At 44.6% G+C, this 14121-nt stretch overlaps 1 protein-coding gene across 1 annotated transcript in view; it reads right to left on the minus strand.

Moving 5' to 3' along the window:
- Positions 1 to 13137, minus strand: part of CCNJL (cyclin J like) — a gene marked incomplete at its 5' end in the record, with an annotated part of 48550 nt that extends 35413 nt beyond the window's left edge. Inside the window, 5 exon segments of the mRNA XM_082651282.1 lie at positions 12383 to 12497; positions 12876 to 12898; positions 12900 to 12971; positions 12975 to 13019; positions 13021 to 13137. Coding sequence (XP_082507408.1) covers positions 12383 to 12497; positions 12876 to 12898; positions 12900 to 12971; positions 12975 to 13019; positions 13021 to 13137 — 372 coding nt within the window.
- Between the last annotated feature and the right edge of the window lie 984 nt (positions 13138 to 14121).

Below are 14121 nucleotides of genomic sequence, written 5' to 3' on the forward strand. Positions count from 1 at the left end.
AATAGCATTGCTACATTTCACTGGCTTTTACGACCATTAACAAATAGAATGGCCAGAAGTGGTTTGAGATGATTAGCCTCAGCTGTGCTAAGAACACCCCCCTCTCCCAACCCCCAGGACCGGAGTGGGGCTTGGGGCTGTGGTATCTCCTGGGAGAGCCTCTTAGGGTCTGCAGGTCATACACGGGGTTCAGTAAATGACTGCCTAATGAAGAAGCCGTCTGCCAATAAGCCACGGGGATGGTCCAAGGAAATGAGCCAGAACTCTGCCTTCCCAGATTCACGGCCAGGCCACCTGTGGCCACCCGGCTTCCTCCCTCCTGATCCAAATGCTGAATCCCCTTCACCTGAACCAGCCTTCCAGGTAGGATTCCTACCTGGGAAGGTGTCGCTAGGGGTTTGACTCAAGTTCCCCCAGAAAGTGCTTTATGGCCCATCTTAAAAGTAACCATGCAAGATAAACCCTGAAATATTAAGGGATAATGGAGTATTATGTCTGCATCTTGGTCCAAGAGGGGAAAGAAACCACCTGACAGAAAAAGGGGATGATAAGGCAAATGTGTTAAAGTGTTTACAACTGTGTACTGTGCTGGCAACTCTGCTAAGTTTGATAATACTTCAAAACAGAAAGTTAACACAAAAGAAGAGACCAAAAAGAGATTTCCACTCAGAGCCAACAGCTCTGTACCACTCGCCCCGGGGTGGAACCGCCGCTGAGGGGAAGTCCCTGTTACACATCGCTGCCTTCAAGGCTGCGTGCGACTCCTCTGCTTTTTCAAAGTCAGACTCCGGACAGCAGACTGCGAGGTTTTAAGGTCCCAGCTCCCCCACTTAACGGGAGCCTTGGCCAAGTGCTGAAGCCCTTGGAGGCTGTTTCTCTCCCAGTAGATGGAGTTACTGGCAGCCGTGCTACCTACTCCACCAGACAGTGAGGTCCAGGAAGGCGATGTGTGTGTGGGCTGTAAGGCTCAGAGCCCAGACCAGGCATCCATGATGAGCACACACCAAGGGGCTTGTGGCTACTCTGCTCAGAACTGGGGAAACACGGCCCCAGCCTGCTCTCACGCACCTGCCGTCCAGGAACAATCCCACTAAGAAGTGTACAATTACAAGTCATGCTGGGTGCTGAAGGCATAATCGAGGGTAGTCTGAGAACGTCACAGGGGTGCAGACTGACCTTGTGTGCGAGTGGGAGAAGGTTCCTCTGAGGAAGTGATGTTTGACGGCCAACTAGAGAACAAGGAGATTGCAGCATATTCTAGTCCCACAGAGTAGGGAAGTATACAAGCCAAACTGTTAACAGTGAACGCAAGTTAAGGATACCATGAGGAAGTAATAGGCCAAATTAAGAACAGGGGGTGTCCCTCAGGACAAATGACCTGGTTTCTCCAAAACCCAATGGCATGAAAAAAACAATTTTAAGGAGCTGGGAGACAGGGAAACCATTACAGAATAAAAGACTTAAGAGTAATTTTTTAAAAACCTACTGAATACAAGATATTTGCAAATGATATGACTGATAAGGGGTTAATATCCAACATATATAAACAGCTCATACAACTCAACATCAAAGAAACAAACAATCCAATTAAAAAATGGGCAGAAGAACTGAACAGACATTTTTCCAAAGAGGAAATGAAGATGGCCAACAGGCACATGAAAAGACACTCAACATCACTAATCATCAGGGAAATGTAAATGAAAACCACAACGAAATAGATTATCACCTCACACCTGTAGAATGGCCATCATCAAAAGAGCACAAATAACAAATGTTGGCAAGAATGTGGAGAAAAGAGAACCCACCTACACTGTTTGTGGGAATGCAAATCGGTGCAGCCACTGTGGAGAACAGTATGAGATTTCCCAAAAAACTAAAACCAGAACTACCATATAACCCAGCAATTCCACTCCTGGGTATATATGTGGAAAAACAAAACCCAAAAAACAGAAACACTAATTCAAAAAGATACAGGTACCTCCATGTTCATAGCAGTGTTATTTACAATTGCCAAGGTATGGGAGCAACCTAAGTGTCCTTCAACAGATGAATGGATAAAGAAGATGTGGTACATATATACAACGGAATACTACTCAGCCATAAAAAAGAATGAAATTTTGCCATTTGCAGCAACATGGATGGACTTGGAGGGCATTATGGTAAGTGAAATAAGTCAGACAGAGAAAGACAAATACTGTATGATATCATATGTGGAACCTAAAAAATACAACAGACTAGTGAATATAACAAAAAAGCAGACTTACAGATATAGAGAACAAACTAGTGGTTACCAGTGGGGAGAGGGAAAGGGGGTGGGACAATATAGAAGCAGGGGATTTAAAAAAAGGGTTATTACAGGATTATATGAAATCATGTATGTGAAACTTTTGAAAATTATAAAGCACTATAGAATTTAAAGAAACTTACATTCAATTAAAAAAATATAATGCATGGATCTTATCTGGATTGTGATTTTGAACAATGCAACTATAAATGCCATTTCTGAGACAGCTGTGAGAACTGAATTATGGACTGAGCAATAGATTATTAATGAATGACGGTGAGTTTTGTAATAATGGCATAGTTGTTATGTCAAAAAAAGAGGTTTTTATTGCTTAGTAGATATTTATGGGTGAAATGACATGCTGTCTGGGGAAGATGAAACAGGTACTGAAGCTGGGTAGAGGGTACATGGGGATTCATTCCACTTTTCTTTCTACTTTTGTGTATCTTTTAAAATTTCTATAATAAAAAGGAAAACACAGTGGTGCACTCCAAAGAGTCAGCAGTACTGAGTTACTTGCATTTTTTTTTTTACAAGGATCAGGAAATTAATTGTTATTAAGCAGAAAGTTATCTACCTCATCATATTTGATAACTCCACCTAGTTTAGTGTATGCATGAACCACAGTGAAACCAATTCCCCTCTGATGGGCATTTAGGTTTTCTCCAAGTTTTCCTTACAATAACTGAATCCATCCAATTCCTGATGCTTTTCTCTGTTCTTACAATCCACCTCACTCCTTGTCATCCCAACCCACCCACGCAAGTCAATGGATGACTGTTTTTGGACTAAGTAAGTAGCTGGTGCTACCAGGGGAGATGTCCCTACCACAAAGAAGGCCCAGGCCCTGGTACCATCTGCTCCAGTGACCTTGCAAGGGAGCCAGTGCCGCAGGACAATTCAAATTCCGCCTCAAGATTCAAGTTTCCAAGTAACTGCCACTTGGGGGTAGAGGGAAGCACACACTGCAACAATGGGGCTCAGAGGGAGCCTGGGGAGTTTTCTGGCCAGGGCCGAAGGTCAGCAGCCCTCACCCAGCCTGACACAGGTCTCAGGCTAGTTCCCTGCTGCATATGGGCCTCCCCAGATCCTGGAAAGTATTCAGAGTTCTCTACCCCTTCCTTTCCATCCGTTAGCGCTTTTCCCACTCTGGGTTCCTGATTCTTTTAAACATAGCCAAGGGACACCATTTTGACCTACTGAAATGGCATGGAATTTTTTTTAAAATAAGTTTATTTATTTTATTTATTTTTGGCTGCGTTGGGTCTTTGTTGCTGCGTGTCGGCTTTCTCTAGTTGCAGTGAGCGGGGGCTGCTCTCCATTGCGGTGTGTGGGCTTCTCACTGAGGTGGCTTCTCTTGTTGCAGAGCATGGGCTCTAGGCGCACGGGCTTCAGTAGTTGTGGCTCGCAGGCTCTAGAGCGCAGGCTCAGTAGTTGTGGTGCACGAGCTTAGTTGCTCTGCAGCATGTGGGATCTTCCCGGACCAGGGCTTGAACCCGTGTCCCCTGCACTGGCAGGTAGATTCTTAACCTCTGAGCCACGAGGGAAGCCCGGCATGGACTTTTCTTTTTTTTTAAAGGCTAATATCCAGGGTTAGCAAAGTTACTGGGAAGCTGACACCCTCCCACACCACTGGTGCAAGTGCAGGCTGGTGCAAGTTTTGATAATTTATTAACTGGTGAAACTCAAAGTTCTTAAAATCACACCCCAAGACCAGCAATTCCATTTTAGGCATTTATTCTCATGAGCACCCTCGCAGACAGAAGAATAGGATTACCACTGCAGTGCTGTGTAAAATCAAATGATACAGGAGAAATGACCCAAAAGACCATCAAGAGGGAGATGAATGAACAAATTATGTAATACACATACTGTGGAATATTACTCAGCAATAAAAAAGAAATAAACTCCTAATAGATACAACATAGGTGAATCTCAAAAATGTTCTCAAAAGTGAATCTCAGGGGCTTCCCTGGTGGCGCAGTGGTTGAGAGTCCGCCTGCCGATGCAGGGGACACGGGTTCGTGTCCCAGTCCGGGAAGATCCCACATGCCGCGGAGGGGCTGGGCCCGTGAGCCATGGCTGCTGAGCCTGCGCGTCCGGAGCCTGTGCTCCGCAACGGGAGAGGCCACAACAGTGAGAGGCCCGCGTACCACCAAAAAAAAAAAAAAAAAAGTGAATCTCAAAAGTGAATCTCTAAGTTAAAAAAGGCAGACAGAAAAGAGCACATACATATAACTCCATTTATATGACACTCTGGAAAACACAAACTAATCCACACAGACAAAAAAGCAGATCAGTGATTGCCTGGGGCTGGGAGCATGATGGGGTGAGTGACTGAGAAAAGGTACCTGGGAACTTTCTAGGTTGATGGCAATGTTCTGTATCTTGACTATGGTGGTAGTTACATGAGTATATACATTTGTCAAAACTCACTGCATACTCGAAACTGCATATGCACTTCAGATCTGTACATTGTATTGTATATAAATTAACTTCAATTAAAAAAATGAAAACGCAGCTCCATCTAAGTATCTAACAAAGAAATGAGTTAAATCATGGTATATCCATACAATAAAACATTATGCATGATACTGCAGAAGAATAGTTAATGACACACAAAGTTACTTAGTATATGCAGTTAAGAAAAAGATTGTTATGAAACTATAATATACTATGATAACATTTATATAAAATAAAATGTATATATTTGGATAAAAAATTACCAAAAAGAAATATTTCGTTCATTCATTCAACACAAATATATTGAGTATCTACACTATACCTTTATTGTTACAATGAGCAGAAAAGACCAAAAAAAAAAATCCCTTCTCGTCATGGAGCTTCTGTTTGGTCGTTTCATAAAAAATATTTAAATTATTAAACTGTATACATTTAAAAACATCAAATGGTACAGGGAAGTGTGTAAATGCTACTACCACTTGTGTTAGAACACACACAGTTGGTTTGTTCATGCAGAGAACAACTCTGGAAGGATTCATGAGAAACTGGGATCAGTGGTACCTTTCAGGGAGGAAAACTAGAGCCTCTTCACCATCCACCCTTTCATATAACCTGGGTGTTTTTCCTTTTTGCCATGTTCTTATATTGTCTATTCTAAATAAACACAATCGTTTCTAATTTTTTGCTAAAGTCCAATAATCAGGAGTTGGGTGGAGAAGAATGATATGGAAATGTGAGCACGACATCTACAAAATCAACAGTGTTCTGAGAAAAGATATTTTCCATTTTTACTAAAAAAAACTCCAAAATAAAAATGTATTGTGATGACAGGCACACAAAGGAACAGAAGAACCTACACCAAAATGTCAACAAATTACTTCCAAGGGGTGGGATTGTGGGGGGGAATTTTACTGTCTTCAAAAAGACAAATATCACCTCCTGGGACATGCCCAAGACCCAACGGAGGGTTCCTGGGAAGCATTCCTGCACCACCGTTCACCATGCCCCCGCAAGTCCACCTAAGCCTCGTCCTTCCATTCTGTGCTCCCCCAGTGGCTGTGTCTGCAGCAGGTGAAGGGATGGACACCCCTTGCCCTCCGTCCACACCTCATCACACTGGTCTGGGAATCCCGAGATATCACACACACCTCATGCCTGCGAGGGGCTCACAATCTAGTGAGTAGGACAAGTTACTACACAGGTGACAAGGACAATGAAAGAAGCATGAGGTTGGGGCCAGGACACATGGGGGAAGGGAGAGAGGCTTGAAGGACCAGGAAGTTGGCCCTCAAGCTGACAGCCATCCCATGACCTAATTTCATCATGTGTACCCAGAACCTGCTAATTTTAAACTTGGGTGGATGCATCTTTTGGCAAAAAAAAAAAAAAAAAAAAGTGGCTGTCAGTCTAATCTGAACACTCCTTGGGGCATACAGCTGGTTACTAGGAAAACACCAACAGCCTCATTGTCACCACCAGCATGGTGGGGATGATCTGCTCCTCCCCCCATGTTCAGTGAAGAAGTTCAAGGGCACAGGTGTGATAAGGAAGAATCCTGACTCCCCTGTACTGACTGGCACCCCCAGCCCCAGCAGAAAAGTAGTCAAAGGAGGAGGGCTCTAGCTCTACTCCAGCAGAAGCAGTAAGGCCAGGTAGGATGATCAAAGGAGTAATTTAATATTTGAAAACAAATTAAGACCTACAAGGTCTTAATTTCCAAAATATACAAACAGTTCATACAACTCAATAACAAAAAAACAAACAACCCAATCAAAAATTGGCCAGAAGACCTAAACAGACATTTCTCCAAAGAAGACATACAGATGGCCAACAGGCACATGAAAAGATGCTCAACATTGCTAATTATTAGAGAAATGCAAATCAAAACTACAATGAGGTATTACCTCATACTGGTCAGAATGGCCGCCATTAAAAAGTCTACAAATAATAAATACTGGAGAGAGTATGGATAAAAGGGAATCCTCCTACACTGTTGGTGGGAATGTAAGTTGGTGCAGCCACTACGGAAAACAGTATGCAGTATGGAGGTTCCTTAAAAAATGAAAAAATAGAGTCGCCATATGATCCAGCAATCCCACTCCTGGGCATATATCTGGAGAAAAACATGGTCCAAAAGGTACCCCAAAGGTCACAGCAGCTCTATTTACAATAGCCAAGACATGGAAGCAACCTAAATGTCCATCAACAGAGGAATGGATAAAGAAGATGTGGTACATATATATACAATGGAATATTACTCAGCCATTAAAAAGAATGAAATAATGCCATTTGCAGCAACATGAATGGACCTAGAGATTATCATCCTAAGTAAAGTAAGACAGAAAGAAAGACAAATACCATATGATATCACTTATATGCGGAATCTAAAATATGATACAAGTTAATTTATTTAGGAAGCAGAAACAGACTCATAGACGTAGAAAACAAACTTACGGTTACCAAAGGGAAAAGGTGGGTGGGAAGGGATAAATTAGGAGTTTGGGATTAACATATACACACTACTACATATAAAATAGATAAACAAGGACCTACTGTAGAGCACAGGGAATTATATTCAGTATCTTTTTTTTTTTTTTTTTGACTGCACCACGTGGCATGCCAGATGTTAGTTCCCTGACCAGGGACTGAACCCACACCCCCTGCAGTGGAAGCGTGGAGTCTTAACCACTGGACCGCCAGGGAAGTCCCTCAATATCTTGTAATAAACCATAGTGGAAAAGAATATGAAAAAGTATATATATATATATATATATAATATGATATATATATCATATATATGAGATATAGATATCATATATATGAGATATATATCATATATATATCATATATATGATATATATATATATTATATATGAAGACCCTGTCACACTCGCGAACCCCTCAGAGAGGGTAGTCACAAACTCCAAGCCTTACCCTAGCCACGCATGTCACAAAAGGGGCTGTCAGCCTCCCCCGGAGTGGTCGTTAAGTGGAAAAGCATAGAAAAGCACAGCATCTGTCAAGTAGCTGCCACGTGCCTCACACGGCTCTCAGGTTCTCTCACTGAATCCTAACATTCCTAGAAAACATTTCCCCCAGTTTACAGAAGAGGAAATTAAAGAAGATTCACTCATCTCATCCTTCTGCAGAGGGGGGCTCTGTTCTGGACACTGCGGCCCCGCACTGAACATGACAAACACAGGCTTGTTCTTGTGGAATGTACATTCTCATGTGGGGGAAAAGATAATAAGCAAACAGAAAATAATCCCAGATACTCGTTAAACGCTATATAGAAAACAAAACAGGATGATTCGATTGAGGGACACAGAGGAACAGTTATAGAGAAAAGGAGACTCCAGATAGAGGGAACAACAGCCTGTGCAAAGGCCCTGAGGCATGAAGGAGCTTGACTTATTCAAGGAAGAGAAAGGAGGTCAGAATGGTATGGGGTAGGAGACAAGGCAGGAGAGCAGGCCAGGGCTGGACTGTGTCAGGTAACAGAGGTGGTGATAAGGACTGGAAATTATAACTGCAATGGGATGACGGTAGAGGTCTTTAAGCAGAGAAGTGACACAATCTAGGGTCTGCCTGTTGTGGGAAGAATGAACGATGGGGCCAGGTTTAAAGAGGTTTAGAGAGGCTAAATAAGCACCTCAAGGTTTCACTGCCATTAGTAGCTTGCATTCAACACCAAGGTTTGTTTCCCCAGTGTCACATTTTATATACTGTAGTATAACACTATACTGGAATCTCATATCTGACAAAGGGGGGGGCTCCCACTATCTCTGTCATCCCAGGCTTGCTTCCTACACCAGTCAAGTGAGGATAACTGCTCCTGGTTCTGTGATGACAATTCAACAGCCTAGATGGAAACACACTTTGTATTCATCTGGCAGCATTCAACAAACAAAGAGTATGACATTATAAGCAAGGAGAGCCAGCGTACAGAAAAGGGAACCCTCCTACATTGTTGGTGGGAATGTAAATTGGTACAGCCACTATGGAAAACAGTATGGAGGTTCCTCAAAAAACTTAAACTAGAGTTGCCACATGATCGAGCAATCCCACTCCTGGGCATATATCCAGAGAAAATTCTAATTTGAAAAGATACATGCAGTACTTCCCTGGTGGCTCAGTCGTTAAGAATCTGCCTGCCAATGCAAGGGACACGGGTTTGATCCCAGGTACGGGAAGATTCCAGATGCCGCGGAGCAACTAAGCCCATGCGCCACAACTACTGAGCCTGCGCTCTAGAGCCCGTGCTCCTCAACAAGAGAAGCCACCACAACGAGAAGCCTATGCACAGCAACGAAGAGTAGCCCCGCTTGCAGCAACCAGAGAAAGCCCGTGCGCAGCCACGAAGACCCAACGCAGCCAAAAATAAAATATTAATTAATTAAAAAAAAAGAAATGAACAGAAAAGACACAGGCACCCCTATGTTCACAGCAGCACTGTTTACAATAGCCAAAGACAAGGAAGCAACCTAAATGTCCATCAACAGATGAATGGATGAAGAAGATGTGATATATATATACAATGGAATACTACTTGGCCATAAAAAAGAATGAAATAATGTCATTTACAGCAACATGGATGAACATAGAGATTATAATACTAAAAGAAGTAAGTCAGAAAGAGAAAGGCAAATACCATATATCACTTATATGTGGAATCTAAAATATGATACAAATGAACTTATTTACAAAACAGAAACAGACTCACAGAAACAGAGAACAAACTTATGGTTACCAAAGGGGGAAGAGGGTGAGGAAAGGATAAATTAGGAGTTTGGAATTAGCAGATGCAAACTATTACCTATAGCGTAGATAAACAACAAGGTCCTACAGTATAGCACAGGCAACTATATTCAATATCTTGTAACAAACCATAACAGAAAAGAATATGAAAAAGAATATGTATATGTATGTATAATTGAATCACTTTCCTGTACACCAGAAACTAACACAACATTGTAAATCAACTATACTTCAAGTAAAAAAAGAAACCCAGGATTTACCCTAATAAGACCAGCTTCAAGTCACAGGTGACCCCGAGTATCAACCCAGTGAGTTTTCTGTCTCTAACCTGAAAAACCTGGACAAACCCGTCCTCCTTCAAGGTAGGCAGCCTAACAGTGAACCAATATGGCATTATGGCATGGGTGAGGCACAATTATTGGGGAACTGCCTGCCCTGCTCCTCTGAGTGGCTGGAAGAGAGATTAGAACAATCTTGCTTATATACAAAAGGTTGAGGATTCTCAGGTAGTTGAGCTGGTTGAGTTTATACTGCTCTCAGAAATCCTTCCTGCTAGAAAGGACCAATGAGGTCAAAGCCATTCCTCCTAAGCTATGAGCAGAACTAACAACCACTTGAGCCTACAATGAACAAGGAAGCCCAATTTCCACGGCAGCCCTCACTAATTTATTTAGCCACCACCTCCAGAAAAGGACCAAGACCTTACTGCCTGGTCCACCATCCCACTGCCCCAGCTTTTTAATTGAAACACCAAGACCTGGATTTCTTCTCCAGATGCCTAAAATATGCTTGCACCTTGGGCCATTCTGTTCTGGGAAGAAGACCAAGGGGAGCAGAGGAAAGCCACAGCCCGGACAAGCAATGCAAGATGGAGATAGACTAGGTACAGGAAAAAAGAAAAAATAATTTTACTAGAAGACAGCTACCCCCTGATGAGGAAAAAACCCTGAAAAGCTGGTGACTTTTTAAGCAGAACTCCATAGACATCGGGTGCAAATGCACTGGATGAGACCTGTTTGTGTAGGGAGCCAGCTAATCCACTAAGAAGACCTCTCCCTCCCTGTACTGGGTTGAATGGTGTCCCCCCCAGAATTCATGTCTACCCAGAACCTAAAAATGTGGTCTTATTTGGAAATAGGGTCTTGTCAGATGTAATTAGTTAAATTAAGATGAGGTCACACTGGATTAAAGTAGCCCCTATTCCAATGACAGGTGTCCTTATAAGGAGAGAAAATACAGATAGAACACCATGTGACAATAGAGACAGAGATGGGAGTGATGCCTCACGAGCCAAGGAATGCCAAGGAGTAGCATGGCCTTGCCAACACCTTGATTTTGGACTTCTAGCCTCCAGAACTGTGAGAGAGCATATTTTTATTGTGTAAGTCCCCAGGTTTATGGTACTTTGTCCCAGCAGCCCTAGGAAACCAAGACACACCTTTATTTCACACCTGTTCCCCAAACCACCCAGGGGCAGGAGACAAGACACACAGGCCACATCTCTAACCCACCTGGACTCTTCCACCTTCCGGGAGCCCATCAGCACTTCTCCCTTTGAGGTGAGGGGAAAGCAGAGATCACATTTCAGGTGCCTCCACCTTCTGCCACCAGCGGCAAACTGGCAGGGGAGTGTTTGTTGTCTCCCCACATTCTCTTAGTTTTGTAGCCTCTCCTTTATTTATTTATTATTATTATTTTTTAACATCTTTATCGGAGTATAATTGCTTTACAGTGGTGTGTTAGTTTCTGCTGTGTAACAAAGTGAATCAGCTATACATATACATATACATATATCCCCATATCCCCTCCCTCTCGCGTCTCCCTCCCGCCCTCCCTATCCCACCCCTCTAGGTGGTCACAAAGCACCGAGCTGATCTCCCTGTGCTATGTGGCTGCTTCCCACTAGCCACATAGCTATCTATTTTACATCTGGTATATATGTATATATACCAGTGGATATATGTCGATGCTACTATCACTTCGCCCCAGCTTCCCCCTCCCCCCCATGTCCTCAAGCCCATTCTCTATGTCTGCGTCTTTATTCCTGGTCCTGCCCCTAGGTTCATCAGAACCATTTTTTCTTTTTTTTTTTTTAGATTCCATATATACGTGTTAGCATACGGTATTTGTTTTTCTCTTTCTGACTTACTTCACTCTGTATGACAGACTCTAGGTCCATCCACCTCACTACAAATTTCGTTTCTTTTTACGGCCGAGTAATATTCCATTGTATATATGTGCCACGTCTTCTTTATCCATTCATCTGTCGATTAGGTTGCTTCCATGTCCTGAGTATTGTAAATAGTGCTGTGTAGCCTCTACTTCAATGTTTCTTAAATCTTATTCAGTCCCATCCTAGATATATTTGGGGTGGGGGCATTAACTACGTATGCCTTATACTATCATTTACCTAATTATTCTTTATGTAAAGTCACTACTTTTACTTAAATTTATTTTAAAAGGAACTACATCGTTACAATATATGGAAAATCATCATCAGTTAGCCTATGCAGAACTTGCTCGATATATATGTTTTTAAATTGCACATTAAAGTAAATACACGATGATTATTTTTTTTAAGTTCATTCACGTACCCTTTAAAATAATCTCGGGTGACAGTACTATGGGAAATACCACCTTAAGGGGTACAGTTTAGTTGTCTGAGAACTCTGGGCTCCTAAGCAGAAAAACCAATTTAAGCTCTCCAGTCTCGTTTCTCACCTCACGACTGTCCCAGGAGGAGGCTAAGAGCAGGAGGAAAGAAAAGCACCGAGAGTTCCTAGTTCCCACGCAGAGCGACCTGAGGATACGGAGTCGAGAGCGAAAGGGACTTTAAATACCCAGACCTGCGAGTGACAAGGGCGGGGACGGACTGACCTTCTCGCGCAGGGTGCAGTGGACGTCCGAGGCGACACGCCCTTCCCACCACGGCTCATCCATCATCGAGTCTACAGCGCCGCGACGCGAGGCTACCGGGCTCTCAGGGCGCACCCTGTGTGGACACGGGCAACTTCAGCGGCCGTAGCGCGCCCCCCGGCATCCCATCCTCTCTCGTCCTCGGCCGGGGTCTCTGCCGGGCGCCCCCTCCTGTCCCGCTCAGCGGAGCTGGCGGTCGCCTCCCATCCCGGGAAGGTTGCAGTGCCCCCTCCCCTCTATTCGCGGGACCTGAGGCGACCTGGAGCTGTGCAACAACTTGCAGAATTTTTATCTTCCCTTTTGCAAAAGTTACAGAGAAAGTTGCCGACTTCGCTAGCTCTCCAGAGGCCAGGGCTCAGGCAGCGGCCACCGGCTCGCCGTCCCCAACTCCTCCCCCGCCGCCCAGCCTTTGTCCTGCTCCCACATCCTGCCCTCCAGCCGGGGCGAAACTCACGCATCCCTCTCCGGGCGTGGAGGGCTGCGGGCGCCAGGCCCCCCCGGCCCAGGGCCGAGCTGGCTGTGCCCTGGGGTGCCTGCACGCGGATGGGCCCTAGCGCTGGGCGCTCCACGCTCTTGACTGCCGCCTCCGTAGCCCGGCTAGCCCCCGCCACCGCCGCGCCCCTGCGTGCGCTCGGGTCCCGCCGCGGCTCGCAGCCTCGGGGCCGCCGTGGGCCTTCCTCCCTCGCCGGGGGAATTGGGGGCCGGGCCTCGCGCATGCGCCGCCGGCCCCCGCACCCCGCGGGGCGGGGGGCTGGGAACTGGAGTCTTTCTTTCGCCGGCGCTGGCTGCGTTTCCTGTCAGCCCTCCTCCCCCGCCTCAGTGGAAAGCTTCCTCTCACCTTCGCGTGGGCGCCGGGTGGCCTCCTGGGCACCCCGCGGACTCACGCGGGCAGCGCTGGGACCGCGGCGCCGGCACCGCGGCGCCACCTGCGCGCGCCACTCGTGAAGGGCGCGGGCAGAATGCCCCCAGAAAGTTCTCTCTCCCGCGTGCGCTGTTCTAGCCAACCTCCCGTCGGTTCCACCTGGTTGTTTTTTTATTTCTTTTTTTTTTTTAACCGGCCCTGCAATGGGGAGGTGGATTTCCAAACGGACAGTTCCCACGAAATCGCCAGAAATTCCGCTCTTGATTATTCACGAGTCCCTGATTCTAAAGGAGGCTCAGTAAATCAACGGATATTTTTTTATGCTCCTGCAAGGTATAAATTGTACGCCTTACATTGGGAGAAAACCAGTCTTTTTGGAGGGCCCGCTGGATGGAAGGCATTGTCTTTTTAATTGAGTTGATTGTTTTCGGAAAGGCACGCCCTTTAATTAGCTCCTCTGATGGCACAGAAGATTGATTGGTTTTTGTGATTCTTCTGGACGTTCACAGATCTGTTTCAAATCCAGCTAGCAACTGGGTGACTTTTGCCATGTTCCTCAGACTCTGTAAGCTTGGAACCCTCATGTGTAAATTGGGAATAAAAATTGCACCAACCTGCTGGAGATACTGAATCATTAAATAAGATACTTCATATAAAGGGATAATCGCCATGCCAAGTATAAAACAAACAACAAATAGCTGCCACTAAAGAGCCTTTGGTTTCTGACTGGTACCCAAGTACCCACCTGGAAAAAAAATTTTTAAATCAGCTTTAATAAGCTTCAATAGGTGCTTAAAGAGAAGTTTTAATATAAAAAATAAATTTAAAAAACTACCGT

This window comes from Grampus griseus (assembly GCF_964374135.1).
Source record: "Grampus griseus genome assembly, chromosome: 3".
NCBI lineage: Eukaryota > Metazoa > Chordata > Mammalia > Artiodactyla > Delphinidae > Grampus > Grampus griseus.